The 14,707-nt window shown below is 45.2% G+C and overlaps 6 protein-coding genes across 6 annotated transcripts; 3 read left to right on the top strand and 3 right to left on the bottom strand.

The window, feature by feature from the left end:
* Positions 1 to 247: 247 nt before the first annotated feature.
* Positions 248 to 1,052, top strand: N7469_011203 (uncharacterized protein; the record flags this gene model as incomplete). Its single annotated transcript, XM_056650108.1, has 3 exons — positions 248 to 385; positions 447 to 869; positions 972 to 1,052. The coding sequence occupies 3 exons, from the start codon at positions 248 to 250 to the stop codon at positions 1,050 to 1,052; spliced, it is 642 nt and encodes a 213-aa protein (XP_056495172.1).
* A 236-nt stretch (positions 1,053 to 1,288) lies between these two features.
* N7469_011202 (CFEM domain-containing protein) lies at positions 1,289 to 1,967 on the bottom strand (the record flags this gene model as incomplete). The annotated part of the gene is made up of 3 exons (XM_056650107.1): positions 1,289 to 1,593; positions 1,691 to 1,820; positions 1,881 to 1,967. 3 exons carry the CDS (start codon positions 1,965 to 1,967, stop codon positions 1,289 to 1,291), a joined length of 522 nt encoding a protein of 173 aa, XP_056495171.1.
* A 1,148-nt stretch (positions 1,968 to 3,115) lies between these two features.
* Positions 3,116 to 4,629, top strand: N7469_011201 (uncharacterized protein; the record flags this gene model as incomplete). Its single annotated transcript, XM_056650106.1, has 3 exons — positions 3,116 to 3,865; positions 3,949 to 4,362; positions 4,414 to 4,629. The coding sequence occupies 3 exons, from the start codon at positions 3,116 to 3,118 to the stop codon at positions 4,627 to 4,629; spliced, it is 1,380 nt and encodes a 459-aa protein (XP_056495170.1).
* A 561-nt stretch (positions 4,630 to 5,190) lies between these two features.
* On the bottom strand, positions 5,191 to 7,315 carry N7469_011200 (flavin-containing monooxygenase; the record flags this gene model as incomplete). Its single annotated transcript, XM_056650105.1, has 7 exons — positions 5,191 to 5,657; positions 5,718 to 6,084; positions 6,156 to 6,292; positions 6,356 to 6,454; positions 6,503 to 6,660; positions 6,714 to 6,926; positions 6,999 to 7,315. The coding sequence occupies 7 exons, from the start codon at positions 7,313 to 7,315 to the stop codon at positions 5,191 to 5,193; spliced, it is 1,758 nt and encodes a 585-aa protein (XP_056495169.1).
* Positions 7,316 to 7,807: 492 nt separating this feature from the next.
* N7469_011199 (uncharacterized protein) lies at positions 7,808 to 12,144 on the top strand (the record flags this gene model as incomplete). Its single annotated transcript, XM_056650104.1, has 9 exons — positions 7,808 to 7,850; positions 7,920 to 8,105; positions 8,160 to 8,357; positions 8,413 to 9,334; positions 9,391 to 10,481; positions 10,546 to 10,652; positions 10,738 to 11,016; positions 11,066 to 11,267; positions 11,324 to 12,144. The coding sequence occupies 9 exons, from the start codon at positions 7,808 to 7,810 to the stop codon at positions 12,142 to 12,144; spliced, it is 3,849 nt and encodes a 1,282-aa protein (XP_056495168.1).
* Positions 12,145 to 12,694: 550 nt separating this feature from the next.
* Positions 12,695 to 14,310, bottom strand: N7469_011198 (Major facilitator superfamily domain general substrate transporter; the record flags this gene model as incomplete). Its single annotated transcript, XM_056650103.1, has 2 exons — positions 12,695 to 13,883; positions 13,943 to 14,310. 2 exons carry the CDS (start codon positions 14,308 to 14,310, stop codon positions 12,695 to 12,697), a joined length of 1,557 nt encoding a protein of 518 aa, XP_056495167.1.
* Positions 14,311 to 14,707: the final 397 nt, after the last annotated feature.

The raw sequence follows: 14,707 nt of genomic DNA, 5'->3' as shown, positions 1-14,707 counted from the left end.
AGCAAAAAGGGATTGCAGAACTATTAGCGGTGAATGACTGAATGACTGAATGACTGAAATACTAAAGTAATCCAGAGGATTGCAAGAAGAAAAATACGACGTGGAGGGGAAATTCGTAGTTCTTTTTTTCCCCACACGCGGAACTCGGACCAACTCAAGTCAATCAATCCCTTTCAACTTCAACCTCGACTTCAATTTTCCCACCACCTTTCATCCAACAAGTCCTTCACTTAAAAACCCCGTCAAAATGGTCCTCGTTTCTTCAAAAACGCTCATCAAAACACACGCCGTGTTCTTGGTGATAATAGCAGGATATTTAATCAAGAATCCAGCCATCATCACAAACTCCGATCTCGTCTTTATGATGGGCGAAGCTCTGAACATCGTACAATTCCCCTTTCTCCCTCCCTACCACAAGTCTATAGTCATACTGATATATTCAACAGGACTTTCCAATCACAACATCCGCAATTGAAAATCCCTACGTCTTTTGCGCCGTTCCCATCTTCGCAATCGCCCTATTCGACCTCATCCTCCTCTCAACCCTCCCCTACAAAGACGCTCTAGACGAAGCCCTCCGCTACATCCGTCCCCTACGAAACACAAATCTTCCCGCGGAAGATCTTCAGATTCTGTCCAGTTTGCCCGAGTACATTACCAAGTCTTTGACTATGTATTGGAATGTTTGGGTTAGTGTTGCGGCGAGTCGATTCTCGCTTTATGGTGGGATTGCTTTCTTTATTTATCAGGGTCGAGACTCTTTTATTTCGGGTACTTTAAGTGGGACGGATGCGGTTGAGGGTCTTAATCGGCTGAAGAGTCGGGTTGTTTTTACTTTTTGTTTCATGGAGATGATGACTTGGTTTTGGGTATGTTTATTCTTTTTACTTTTGCATACCCCAAAAGGAAGGAGAAGAAGTACCTGGAGGTTCCGGGTATATTGATTGATCCATTGACTGACGTTCTTATAGATCTTTGCTACACTCCGTCAAGAACGACAGGAACGATTGACTAAGTTATTGGAAGATGCTCGTGAGGAAGCATCTTCATAAAACCGATGACCGTGGGGATGGTGACCAAAATAATAGATTTGCATTTTTCATTGTTTCTGTTTAATACATCATATTACATGTGTTCGTTTTAAAAGTATTCCCGAAAAAGAATTCGCTGAGTTGATAACCCGCAGTGTAGTTTTCGGATTGAGTGTTTTCGTTCATCGTTCACCGTCATGAATGTATCTGGATCCACTATGGATGGAATAGCAAAAATATTCATCTATGCTGATAATTTAGACGAAGAATGCAACGGCCGCAACAGCTCCGGCAGCTGCCATAAGTGAGGTATCCTTCACCTGTCCGTGGACAGCAGCACCGGAAGTTTCAGCAGCGGAAGTTGTCGCAGTGGAAGAACCAGTTTCAGAAGCCTTAGACCCTGTGGCAGTTGTCATTGATCCAGTCTTTGTGGTATCACCGGTTGTAGATGCTGTAGCAGCAGTGCCGGTAGCGGTCGAGGCACCAGTTGAACAAGTGACGGCGCTGGGAATATCGGTTACACCGCCGCGAGCACAGATAGATTTAGCGACTTTAAGAGTGGCTGTGGGGAGTTAGTAGATAAGCAGTGAGCATGGTTGGTTGTGGTTGGTAGTTGGTGGAGAATGGAGAATGGTGAATGGTGAATGGAGTGTACGCACTGTCTTGGTCATCTTTGGAACACTTGTCGGCAATACAGCAGGATATATCGGCGATGAAGGATTTAGCGGTACAAATGCATTCGACATCAATACCGCACTTTGAAGGGATTGCGTCTGTAGCGCAGCTTCGCTGGTTTGATTATGGGTGTTAGTGGTTGATGGAGGGAGTCAGGGACATGTAAATACATACAGCGCAATCGGGTAGATCGCCTAGTCCTTGGGCGGCTGATGCAGTGAGGAGAGCTGCTAGGGTTAAAGTGATTTGAGTGAACTTCATGGTGGATTACAGTTGTATAATGTGGGTGCTGGGTGGTCTGGGGTGAAGTAGAGGAGGGAAATGGAAGTTTGTAGAGAGAGGTTGAGGTGTGAGGGGGAGGAGAAGAGGAGAAGAGGAAGTGAAAGAGAAGATACATCAGCAGCACCTTTTTAAAGCGCTTCCAGTTTTGGTCTAAGTTGAAAGTGTCGATCCCCCGTATTTCTTGGAGTGAACCCTGCATTTTACGTGTATTTGTTGTACATCCATACAGAATACACGATGCTATACATACTCTTACAAATAATTACTAGTAAGTTAGTATCGGACAGTATTCTCCCTTTTTGGGCATATCCCTCGCCGCTTTAATTCAAGTAGAATTGCACTTGTTTCTATAGCAGTTCAGCTGTTTATTTAGTCTCACTATTTTATAATAATATACGGCACTCTAATGAATAACGGTCTAACGCATATCTCTACATGGTAATGGTATTAGATGGAATCCTAAAATCTCTCAAGTGACGAAGCTGGGATGTGACATGTCGATTATGCAGATAACATGGAAGTTAGATAGGATCTTGCTGCAAGGTTTGTGCAGTGCTTGATGAAAAGAGATGGGTTTTATGGCATACATTAGAGTGCACTGGAACCACTACGGAGTACATACATATATTCAACGTGTTCTCCAAGACATGACAGATAATCTACAAGGTTATAGATTATCAGCTCCAGACTTATGCAGAAAATGTGCACATAATGCATGGATTTCATTTGTAGTTTACTTGGAGACAAGCGTTCATGCACTCTGTGTTATCTGACACTTGGAGTAGCATTATGCATGGCTGATGATGTAGAAAATGGAGAGAATAGCCGGCAGAATAAATGGTGGAGTGGTGGAGTGAAAGGTGGTGGAGTATCCGGTGGAGCTCATTCTTAATACATCTTCCCGACATCTGAGATCTAGTAGATCTTGCGACATCAAGTTGGAGGCCGTCGCAGTAGTGGAAGATTTAGCAAAAATAATCATAAATTCCTCCAAAATAGTCCACTTGAGCGAAATTGGTCATAGTTAGTCAGAACGCTGGATCTCGCATAGACTGAGCAGGGCTGCTCTATCAATATATCCCCGAAATCGACATCAACACTCTCCAACGAACAAACTAGTGACCACAATGCCTTCAAAAATGAAAATCGCTTTCATAGGCCTGGGTGCCATGGGCATGGGAATGGCCACGCATTTACTAGAAGACAGATTCGCCGTAACCGGTTTCGATGTCAATCCCATGGCTCTCGAGAAACTGCTTGCAATGGGTGGAACGGCCGCTGAAAGTCCACGAGAATGCGTCCAAGAAGCATCATTCGTGATATGCATGGTCGCAAATTCTAAACAGATCGAAGACGCATTTTTCGCGGAGTCAATAGGGGCAGTATTTGGACTTTCTTCCAATGCAATTGTTATACTGTGCTCAACTGTTGCGCCGGGTTTTCCGGTGCGAATGTTAGAGCGTTTTCATCAAGATTTTCAAAGATCTGATGTACATTTGTTGGATTGTCCCGTGTCCGGTGGAACGATACGGGCTGCTCGAGGAACGTTGGCCATCCTGTCATCGGGTCCGATCGATGTTTTAAATATCGCCCAGCCACTTCTGAAGTCGATGAGTGAGAATTTATATGAGATTGAGGGTGGATTGGGCGCTGCGAATAAAGTCAAACTTGTCAATCAGCATCTAGCTGGTGTTCATATTGCTGTGTCTGCAGAAGCAATGGGATTAGCTGCAACTTTGGGAGTGAATACGAAAGAAATATATGAAATGGTCCTCAAAAGTCCGGCGTGGAGTTGGATGTTTGAGAATCGAGTACCACATATGTTATCCAACGATTGGACACCTCACTCGGCTATTAGTATCTTTGTGAAAGATATGGTAAGTGGTGTCTCTCCCATGGAAACTCCACTTATATCTTCCGCGAGAGGACAATGAATATTTCTTACTGAAATTCATATCAGGGCATCGTAGCCTCAGAAGGTCTTCTTCAAGATATACCTCTTTACATTGCATCTGCTACAGAGCGACTTTTCCAATATGCCGCTCGGATGGGATACGAAAAGGACGACGATGCGAGTCTTGTTCGAATCTTCCTAGGGAAAGCCCCATCCTTAGTTTCGGAGGCAACTCATTTCCAGATCCCGGCGAGCTCGCACGTATCTGAGCTATTATGTCGACTTCTAGAGACCGTCCATACAGTAGCGGCGATTGAAGCACTGGCTCTTGGGAACAAACTCGGCATTGCGACTGAGACCCTCACATCGATTATTTCAAATGCTGCCGGTGTGAGTGAGTCCTTCAAAAAGGTTGTGTCATCTATTATGGCTGGTGATTTCGCATCTGGAACTACTATCACGCAAACCCGGGATATACTGGTAGGTTTTTGATCTGCATATATGAGATAGACGGGACTAACTGGTTAGCAGAAAGAACTAATAACCCTTGCCCAGAGGTATAATTACCCCCTTCAACTTACAGCTACTACCTTCCAATTGTTGCAACAGGCCGTGATTCATGGACTGGGTTGCGAGGGTCAAGCGGCGCTGCTCAAGTTATGGACAGCTTCGGATACTTCTGTCAAACCTTTGAACAGTACTGAGTGCCACGAGGATCCCGTGTGTGAAGAAGTAAACTTGATGTAGGAAAAGAGGTTAAATGAACCATGTTACTATCGATTACCCTTCAGAGCAATTTTGGATATGAAAATAGCTTTGCCGATGAACTTGAGCGGCGTGCCGGATAAAATCTTCGTCTTAGGGTGGTGTAGGGTGGTGAGAAACCCACGATTTATATGTAGAGGCATAATCAGTGTTGAAAGTACATAAGACCCTGCTTGTTCCAATCGTTGGTAGCAAAGAAAAGATCAATATTTTCTTTGCTACTAGTATACTAAAGTTCAGGAATTCCAAGTCTTTTCTTTTCCTGGGCTTCCCCGACCTTCCTCCAATGAAGATAGCAAACTAGATTATTTGAAAAGCAAAACTTGATAGATTTATCAACGATTCTACTCGATCGAATATAAATGAACTAATCAATCCTATCTATATAGGACTTTGCTGCTCTGAGATTTTGATCCTATAGATACCATATAATATAAATCAATTCCACTATACGAACAGAGGGAACTGCTGATAGTATATTTAGAACATTTACCCTGTAAGCCAAACCACTGAAGATCGTGCTTGATTGGCTTGACTTTGACCTCAATACACCATGAAGTCCTGAAAATCCTCATCGGGAAGATACGCCTTCTCATTCCCTTCAATAGTACCCAAATACCACGATAAATCGCTCCCATCAAACTCGCGCGCGGCAAATCCATTCCCAAGGTAACCAAATCTGTTGGAAGTAGTATATTTGAGATTATAGTCTTCCCAACGCGGCTGCTTCATCGTCTCAAAGAAATGGATTCTTGAGCCCGGCCACATCATAACCTCTCCATCGATCGTACCTTGTTTGAACCACGAACGACAAGGAGATGTCCAAGCGGTCCGAGGCATGAAGGTTCGGTGGTGCTCAAAGAAATCTGTGACTGCCTCGGTCTTAGGTTCGAAAGACGTCACGCCTTCCGATGACATTTTCTCTAGCATTTGAAGGAAATGTTTTGAGATAGTCTCTGTAATCGGGAGGAAACTTCCATGACCATAGGGGCCGAAGGGTCCGTTAAAGACTGTCCAAACAGGTTAGTGATTTCGTCATTCTAGGACTCAGACAGTAAAGATAGACTCACTGAGGTAGTTGGGGAAATGTGGGACTGTGATAGAGAGATAAGTTCTTGGAATATCCTTCCACTCTTCACTCAAACTGCGACATTTGCGGCCGATTGTTGGGTATGAAGGTCGCCAACTGACATCAAAACCGGTGGCACACACGATAACATCGACCTCGTGCTCAACTCCATCCGCCGTTTTGATACCATTGGGGGTAATTTCTTCAATTGATTGAGTGACAACCTCCGTGTTCTCGCTACAAAGTGCCTCAAGGTAACCATTTCCCGGTGTAGGTCTTCGGCAGCCTACTGCAAAGTTCTTTGGAACGATCGCGTCTGCGATCTCTGGACGATGAGCTAACTTGATTCGCATATCTTTCTCCGCATTCTATTTTATTTTCGTCGTACCAGTCAAAAGCCATCATGGTAAATATTATACTGATTGGGATGGGGGCTTACAGCTCGCGCATTGGCTTGTTCTTCAGACCCGTTGAGAATGAATCGAAACCGGGAGTTTAACTCTGACTCTATCTTCTTGCGGTAGGCCAGGTACTTCTGAGGATCATTCTTTAAAATTTGTCGTTGCTTCTCGTTATCTGCTTTTGTCAGTATGATATATTTTCACTCATTCTTGATAGAACTTGTTCCAGGGGTAGCACTACATTTGAAATTTGATCCTCCCTTTCCTGCAAATCGCTGACCAAAACCGGCAGTTACCCATGAAGCACTGCGAATGAAACATTTAAGAGTTGATACCCCTGTCCGAGTCATTAATATCCTCGATCTTCTCGATCAACTAGACTCACTTGGTTGAATGTTCGGAACAATTTGCACCGCAGAGGAGCCTGAGCCAATAACAGCCACACGTTTCCCCTGCAATTGAATGTTATCATCCCAGTTTGCACTGTGAAGCTTCGGACCCTTGAATGAATCTAAGCCTTTGATTGCAGGCCATTTCCATTTGCTGGGGCGCGTCAGTCTCGCCGTTTCAGGAATGTTGAAGAAAAAGATACTAACTTGAGCACACCACTTGCGTTGATCAGTATGTGTCCTTTGTCTTCGAAAACATCTCCGGGATCATTCCCTCGTTGAATCTTTACGTGCCAGTGTTGGTCCTGATCATCCCAGAACGCGCCGACAACCTTGTGCTCTAGGCGAATGTATTTTCGCAGCCCGTACTTATCAGCAATGTCTTTGAAATACTTCAGAATCTCAGGGGCACCCGAGTAACTTTGCACAGTAAGCTATATATTCAAATCTTGCTTTTTCTTCTTTTATGTTCTATACAGAGGCAAAACTTACAAAGAGGTCCAGTCAGAAGAGGGAGCCCACGAGAACTGATAGTTGACAGAGGGTATGTCGCAGCCACATCCAGGGTAACGATTCTCATACCAAGTGCCACCTATCTCGGGATTCTTTTCATAAAGAACAAGTTCCGTGTTTAGCGAGCTTGTATCGATATCATGTGCAAAGTTCAATGCACTGGCACCAGCTCCGATCACAATGATTCGGATTTTGCGACGGCATCGGCTTGGCTCTTCCACAATTTCATAAGGTTTTGACTCAACTCCATTTCCATTGGTCGCTGATAGCTCTTGATATGTACCGATAGATCCCATTTTGCGTAGATAAGACAGTATTCACAAAGTGATCAAAGTGTTCTAACCATCAAATCGAGGAAACGTACTGGTGCGGACCGGTGCATTTATGAGATTCGTGTTTCAAAGTGTGAAATTTATCTATAAGTCGTAATCTATCTTCCACCATCGACGGTGGACATGTTGAATTGCGGACCTCCAAACTGAATGTGTCTTGGTGGAATGGTGGAGCTCCACCATACATCCTATCGCATCTTCTTTTGCGGCATTTTGCTGCTTTTCCTTCCCCTCTCCACCACCTCCACTCCTCCACTGCAGAGAGATGCGCGAGGTGGGGAAGTGGAATAGAGTAGATGATCTTCAGTCTTTGTTCATAGCCATTATGTCGTACCTTTGGTTCATGATAAGCTAGTACCCGAGACCTCAAATACTCCCTCTTATCCGTTCCATGTTCGTGATGATCGAATACCAACTCGAAATTCTCCTCAGCTTCTCCTCATATCAAAATTGAATATGCCTGCAAGTACCAACAAAAAGCCATTGCGCATTTCGATTGGTGAGTGTTGAAGTTCACCCATAATGAGGATCTATTGGTGCAAATGTATTAATTGACTGGCGTGACCAGATCGCGGAGGAACCTTCACCGATTGCATTTGCAAGGTTGTCAATGGGGAAGATATTCTCGTCAAAATCTTGTCCGTCGATCCTAAAAATTATGATGACGCGCCGACTGAAGCAATCCGTCGCGTGCTGGAGATCTACCATAAAAGTACAATTCCACGGGGCTCTGAACTAGACCTTACGGATGTTGGTAAGAATCATTCACCCAGACATATCTTGAGCATCTTCGCTTAGTACTCAACAGAATGGATCCGTATGGGAACAACGGTTGCTACCAATGCGTTACTCGAGCGCAAAGGTGAACGAACAGCCCTACTTATCACCGAGGGCTTCAAAGATGTCTTGTATATTGGCAACCAAAGCCGACCCTACATGTTCGATCTGTCTATCCGCAGATCGAACCCGTTATACTTCCGATGTCTACGAAGTGAAAGAGCGTGTGGTAGTTGAAGCGTGCAGTGATTCTAATCTCCGTACTGTGAAATTGCAATTTCCAGACTCCATCGAGTCGGCAATCACTACAACTACCTCTGGCGAGGCTGTCCGAGTGATTTCCCCTATCGACTTGACAAGTACTCGGGAATATTTACAGAATATATACAACAAAGGCTACCGCTCGCTAGCGGTGTGTCTGATGCATTCCTATATTTTCCCAACTCATGAATTGCAAATTCGCGATCTAGCATTGGAGATTGGGTTCAAATACATTGCCCTCTCCCATCAAACCTCGCCAAGACCAAAGCTTGTTCCTCGAGGAAATTCTACAGTGGTTGACGCATATCTAACCCCGAATATCGAACAATATCTGGAACAATTTTTAAAGAAATTCCCGAATTTTGAAGAATCTGGGACCCGGTTGGAATTTATGCAGTCAGATGGTGGATTGGTATCTTCTTCGAAACTCTCGGGCCTACACTCTATCCTCTCTGGGCCAGCAGGAGGCGTTATTGGATTTTCACAAACTTGCTTTGATACGGAACAGAATGCGAAAACCCCTATCATTGGATTTGACATGGGAGGTACTAGCACCGATGTTAGTCGATATGACGGGGAACTGGATCACATCTTCGAAACAACGACTGCGGGCATTTCGATTCAAACCCCACAACTCAATATTAATACTATTGCAGCTGGCGGAGGAAGTATACTGGCCTGGAGAGATGGTCTTATGGCCGTTGGCCCCGAAAGTGCTGCCTCTAATCCAGGACCAGCCTGCTACCGCAAGGGAGGCCCTTTAACTGTGACCGATGCCAACTTGGCGCTCGGTCGGTTGCTTCCAGAGGAGTTTCCCTCAGTTTTTGGGATAAACGAGGATGAACCATTGGACCGAGAGATTGTTCTCGCGAAATTCGAAGATCTCACTCAAAGAATCAACGCAGAAACAGGTAAATCATTGACATGGGCGGAGGTCGCAGATGGGTGAGTATATCGAAGCATATATTTATCAGACATGGCCACTAAGAATTTATTCGCAGCTTCCTCCAAGTTGCCAACTCGGCGATGTGCGGGCCCATTCGCAGTTTGACTGAAGCAAAGGGACATGATGTTGCGAAGCATCATCTCGCGTCATTTGGTGGTGCAGGAGGTCAGCATGCATGTGCTATCGCCGAAGCCCTAGGGATCAAGAGGGTGTTGATTCATAAGTACTCTTCCATTCTTTCTGCGTATGGAATCGGGCTGGCAGACGTTGTGCACGAAGAAGAACGGGTATGCACGAAAGCCTTTGACGATTCTACGTTCCAAACGATATATAGCGACGTGGAGGCTCTGGAAGAGGTTGTCCGTGGTAATGATTCTATGCAACTTTTCAATAAAGTTGAAACTCGCCGTTTCTTGAATATGAGATACGATGGTAGCGAAACTGCAATCATGATATCCTTGGAAAATTCACAGGACCCTCGCGAAGCCTTTATCAAAGCCCACCATCAGCAGTTTGGATTTACCCCTAGCAACCGCGCAGTATATGTTGATACTATTCGCATTCGAGCTATTGGGACCAGTGCATTCTCATCCTCTGCAACGTCTCTGGATTCAGATTCCAAAATATTTCCTAGGCCATTGTCTGCAGTTCCCAGGTTATGCAAATCCACTTACTTCAATGAAATCGGATGGGTGGACACACCGGTATATCATTTTGACAACCTGATATATGGGAGTGAGATCTCAGGACCTGCCCTCGTGATTGACAAAACCCAGACAATCTTGGTCAGTCCACAATCTAAGGCGAGATTGACACAAGATATACTAGTTCTGGACGTGAATTCTCCAGGGTCGAAAATGAGAAGCACAGAAGGCATCGATCCAGTTCAACTGTCCATTTTCCGCCATCGTTTTATGGGCGTTGCAGAGCAAATGGGACGTGTTTTGCAAAATGTCAGTATCAGTGCAAATATCAAAGAGAGGTTGGATTTCACGTGTGCGATTTTCACGCCGGAGGGAGATCTGGTCGCCAACGCACCCCATGTACCAGCTATGATTGGGAGTATGGCATTTGCAGTGAGATCTCAGATTTCAGTGTGGAAAGATAAGCTTCGGAACGGTGATGTTTTGCTTTCCAACACACCGGGTAGGTACCTGGAATTGAATTTGCGTGTGTTTGAAGTTGAAGAAGCTAATGCCATGCATTGCAGCATTTGGAGGTGTCCACCTTCCAGACCTCACCGTAATTACACCTGTTTTTGACATCGATGGGAAAGAAATAATCTTCTGGGCTGCTTCGCGCGGACACCATGCCGACGTAAGTTCAACTTACGATCGGAGCATTAAAACAGGTTGCTTTAATGCTCCGATTTATAGATAAACTGACTAACGTTCTTTTCCAGGTCGGCGGCATACTTCCAGGCTCAATGCCACCTCTATCAAAAGTTCTGTTTGAAGAAGGTGCCATATTTGACTCATACTTGCTAGTACGCGCTGGTCACTTCGACGAGGAAGAGCTTCATCACAGACTGTGTGTAGAGCCTCGAAGTTTCCCGGGATCTAGTGGATCACGATGTTTCCAGGATAATGTCACAGATTTGAAAGCACAGGTTGCTGCAAACCATTGTGGCATCCGTCTTGTGCGGCAACTGATTGAGGAATACTCCATGGACGTGGTTCAGGTAATACTTCTTTTATGCAGGAAGCAACAAGGAAAGCTAACGAAAGTAGATGTATATGCGAGCGATTCAAGACTCGGCAGAGCTTGCCGTGAGAAATCTCCTGAAACGAATTGCTGAAGATCGTGGTGGAAAAGAGATACATGCGGTCGATTACATGGATGACGGAACCCCGATCATGCTCAAAGTAACGATTGACCGATCAGATGGTTCCGCGATTTTCGACTTCACCGGGACAGGCCCGGAGGTTTATGGTGAGCCGACACTGCTAGGTCATCGTGGAAATACACAAAGAACTGATGAGGTACAGGAAATTGGAATGCTCCAATTGCGATTTGTAACTCGGCGGTCATATTCGCCTTACGTTGTATGGTTGACTCCGACATTCCTCTCAATCAAGGCTGTATAAAACCCATCAAGATCGTCATCCCCGAAGGATCACTATTACGACCGAGTTTCGAAGCTGCAGTCTGTGCCGGTAATGTCTTAACCTCGCAACGAATCGTCGACGTTATCTTCAAGAGCTTCGAAGTTTGCGCTGCCAGTCAAGGCTGCATGAATAATTTCACTTTCGGAAATGATGGAGAGAACGGATTCGGGTACTATGAAACCATCGCCGGTGGAAGTGGTGGTGGCCCCAGCTGGGCTGGTACAAGTGGCGTACATACAAATATGACAAATACGCGCATTACCGACCCCGAATCACTTGAGCGACGCTATCCAGTTATTCTGCGTCGCTTCTCTCTTCGCAGTGGGAGTGGTGGCGCTGGAATGTATCCCGGGGGCGAGGGTGTCATCAGAGATATTGAGATGCGATTGCCGATGTCTGTTTCTATTCTTTCTGAACGACGAAGTTTCGCGCCTTACGGCATGGCCGGTGGTTCGGATGGAAAGCGTGGAAAGAATACGTGGATTACCAAGGCTGGTCGACACATCTCTGTTGGTGGAAAGAATTCAGTATGTGTTCGGCCCGGAGACAGGTTTGTCATTGAAACTCCTGGTGGTGGTGGATATGGAATCCCTGGGCAGATGAATGAGTCCAATTTGGATCGATCGAAGGTCATGCCGTCGTTTATTCCTATTGCCAACGGCAGTGTGGCTGCAAATCAGAGCTTGGCAGAGGAGGCATAGGAGTGTATGTAATTTGACATATTTTCTTTCCAAAATCGAAGGAACTACACTAAATTCATAAAAAAAAAGATCGTGTATCTTTTATTTTTTCTATCGCATTTGATGATATCGCGTAGTATGTAGTACACATATACGTAGCAAAAAGAGCAATTGATACTGTCCTCAGCGTATCAAAAATCAGAGCTTTGATTTACAAATGATGAAAGACCTAGATGGTTGATACCTAAGCTTATACTACATGATGTCTAGCATTCATGCTAATCACTCGAGACTCTGGATCTTTCAGTAGATATCCCAGTTCACTAGTATTTTACTCCCAGGCTGACTCGTGTGCATACTCAGACTTACCAATCAAGCATTTAGCGAATAAACGTAGAATTTATTTGGCAGCGTTAAGTGTTTTCTACAGATATTTCATCAATGGAAATAATCGCGTTATATGTCTCGATAAACTAGTAATCTCCACTTAAGCGTTCAATTTCTGATAAATTGAAGAAAAGACTCGAACACAAGATAGCTAGGGCCACTACTCGCAGACAAACGCAAGAGATCACAGTATATAGCGGAAGGCAGGCTGTTCAAAATCCGTCAAACCTAGAAATTCAGAGCCAGGGGTAGCATGTGCGTGACCAGGGTCCTCCATCGCTTTCCGGTCCCGTCTTTTATTCTCTACGATATTGATCACTCGAATTGCCACCAGGGTAATTGCTGCCAAAGCGTACATGACAGCGACCATCAACTTCCCATTGAAATACTCCGGTGACTCGGTTGATCGGAATGTCTGGGGACCAATCCAATTTCCGGCAGCGTAAGCCACAATCTGGAGGCCATTTACTGTGGCTTTCTTGGTGTATCCTAGGGTGTTGTTTGAAATCATCACCATAACTAGACACCATGCAGTCCCAGCAGCTCCGATTAAGTAGTATCCAACCAGCAAGCCAGCCTTCGCATGAAGTGGTATCACGATCATCATGATACCACCCACCATGGGAATAAGAATGGCGATTATTGCAAAGAGGGTGCGATCAAGGAATCGGTCGGAGAGATAGGTTAACCCTATTTTACATGCAATGTCCACGAGACCCATTGGCATGTTTAAAATCAGGGACATGCGATCAGAGAAACCAAAGGAGCTGATAATGATCGATCCGAATGTGGTAATTCCCCCATTGGGAATATTCATCAGAAGCGAGAAGAGGACGTAGAGATATGTACGCGGGTCACGGAATGCTTCAAAGAATTGTGACCATTTCCAAGTTTGATTTCCGATTCCTTGAAAATTTCCCCGAATCCGATCAATGGCAATGAGTTTCTCGCGATGGTTCAGGAACCGTGCCTGAATTTGATTGTCTGGCATGTACCAGAAATATATGATACCTGTTACGACGGTTGGTAGACCCAGAACAAGAAAAAGGATCTTCCACACGGCGATGGAGGTTCCCTGCACGCCGGCTAGGCCATAGGCAACAGGTCCAATAAGTAGCTGGGCCACTCCGTTGCAACTGAGCCAAAGGCCCATTCTCCTGGCTTGTTCCTCTTGTTTATACCAGCAAGAAGTGAAAAGGACGAAGGCTGGTGTGACCGTAGCTTCGAATGCGCCTAGGAAGAAACGGACACAGAGTAAACTGGCATAGTTATGAGTCACTGCGTGGCAGACGAGTGCAATGCCCCAGAGCAAGATATTGAATGAGGTGTACTTGCCCAGGGGTAGACGACGAAGAAGATACGTTGTTGGAAATCTAAGATTATCACATATGTTAGCGTGTGGAATATGGACAATGATAAGAAACAGACCTACTCCCAACAGATGTAGCCAGCATAGAAGATACTTGAAACCCAGCTATATTGCTGCGAGTTTGGATCCAAATGGGTGTCCTCGCGGATACCCATAAGAGAAGCATAATTCAAAGATGTTTTATCGGCAAATTGGATCAAATAAACCCAACATAGTAAAGGCATGAGAACTCGATCGATCTTGGACAAAACCTGGTCGGCTTCTTCGGAGGAATATTCAATCTCCTCCGCATTCATAAACTGCAGAGCAGGATCGAGGTCACGAATCTCATGCTGCTTCAAGTCCCCATCTTGGACATCCATAACCGATTGCGCCGCATCGATCTTGGATGGAAGCTCACTCAGCTTCAAATCAGTTGGCCCTGTCGTCATATTGTTTCAACACGATGCAGCTCTGTGAAATCGAGCTGTCAGCTCCAAATACGAGTGTCATCCAGTCATGGCTTTGTCTTTAAATCCCCCGTCTGATATTAGGTCATTGGCAGGGTTATCGGTTGAGCTATCAGAGAGCCTATGAAGAAATCAGCCAAGCTTCAACCTGTACCCCAGAATTTGTGGAGGTGGACAACTTCTGGTGGAGCTCCATCTTGTGAGTGGACGGTCTTTATCAGTCTTATCGGACGGGGGGGGGGATCAGGGTAATCCCCCCCGCCTCCCAATCCTAGGGTAGGATTGTGACCACCGAAAAGATGCAGAATAACAATTCCACAGGAGAGTTTTCTGGCCCATGCATCAGCTGCAGCAAAGGTCTAGAAACATCGAAGTATGT

This window comes from Penicillium citrinum (genome assembly GCF_028827155.1).
Source record: "Penicillium citrinum strain IBT 23319 chromosome Unknown utg000010l:1.0-1229701.0:1.0-1230130.0, whole genome shotgun sequence".
NCBI lineage: Eukaryota > Fungi > Ascomycota > Eurotiomycetes > Eurotiales > Aspergillaceae > Penicillium > Penicillium citrinum.
Note: the sequence above shows the minus strand (reverse complement) of the source record. Positions and strands in the feature narration are given on the sequence as shown.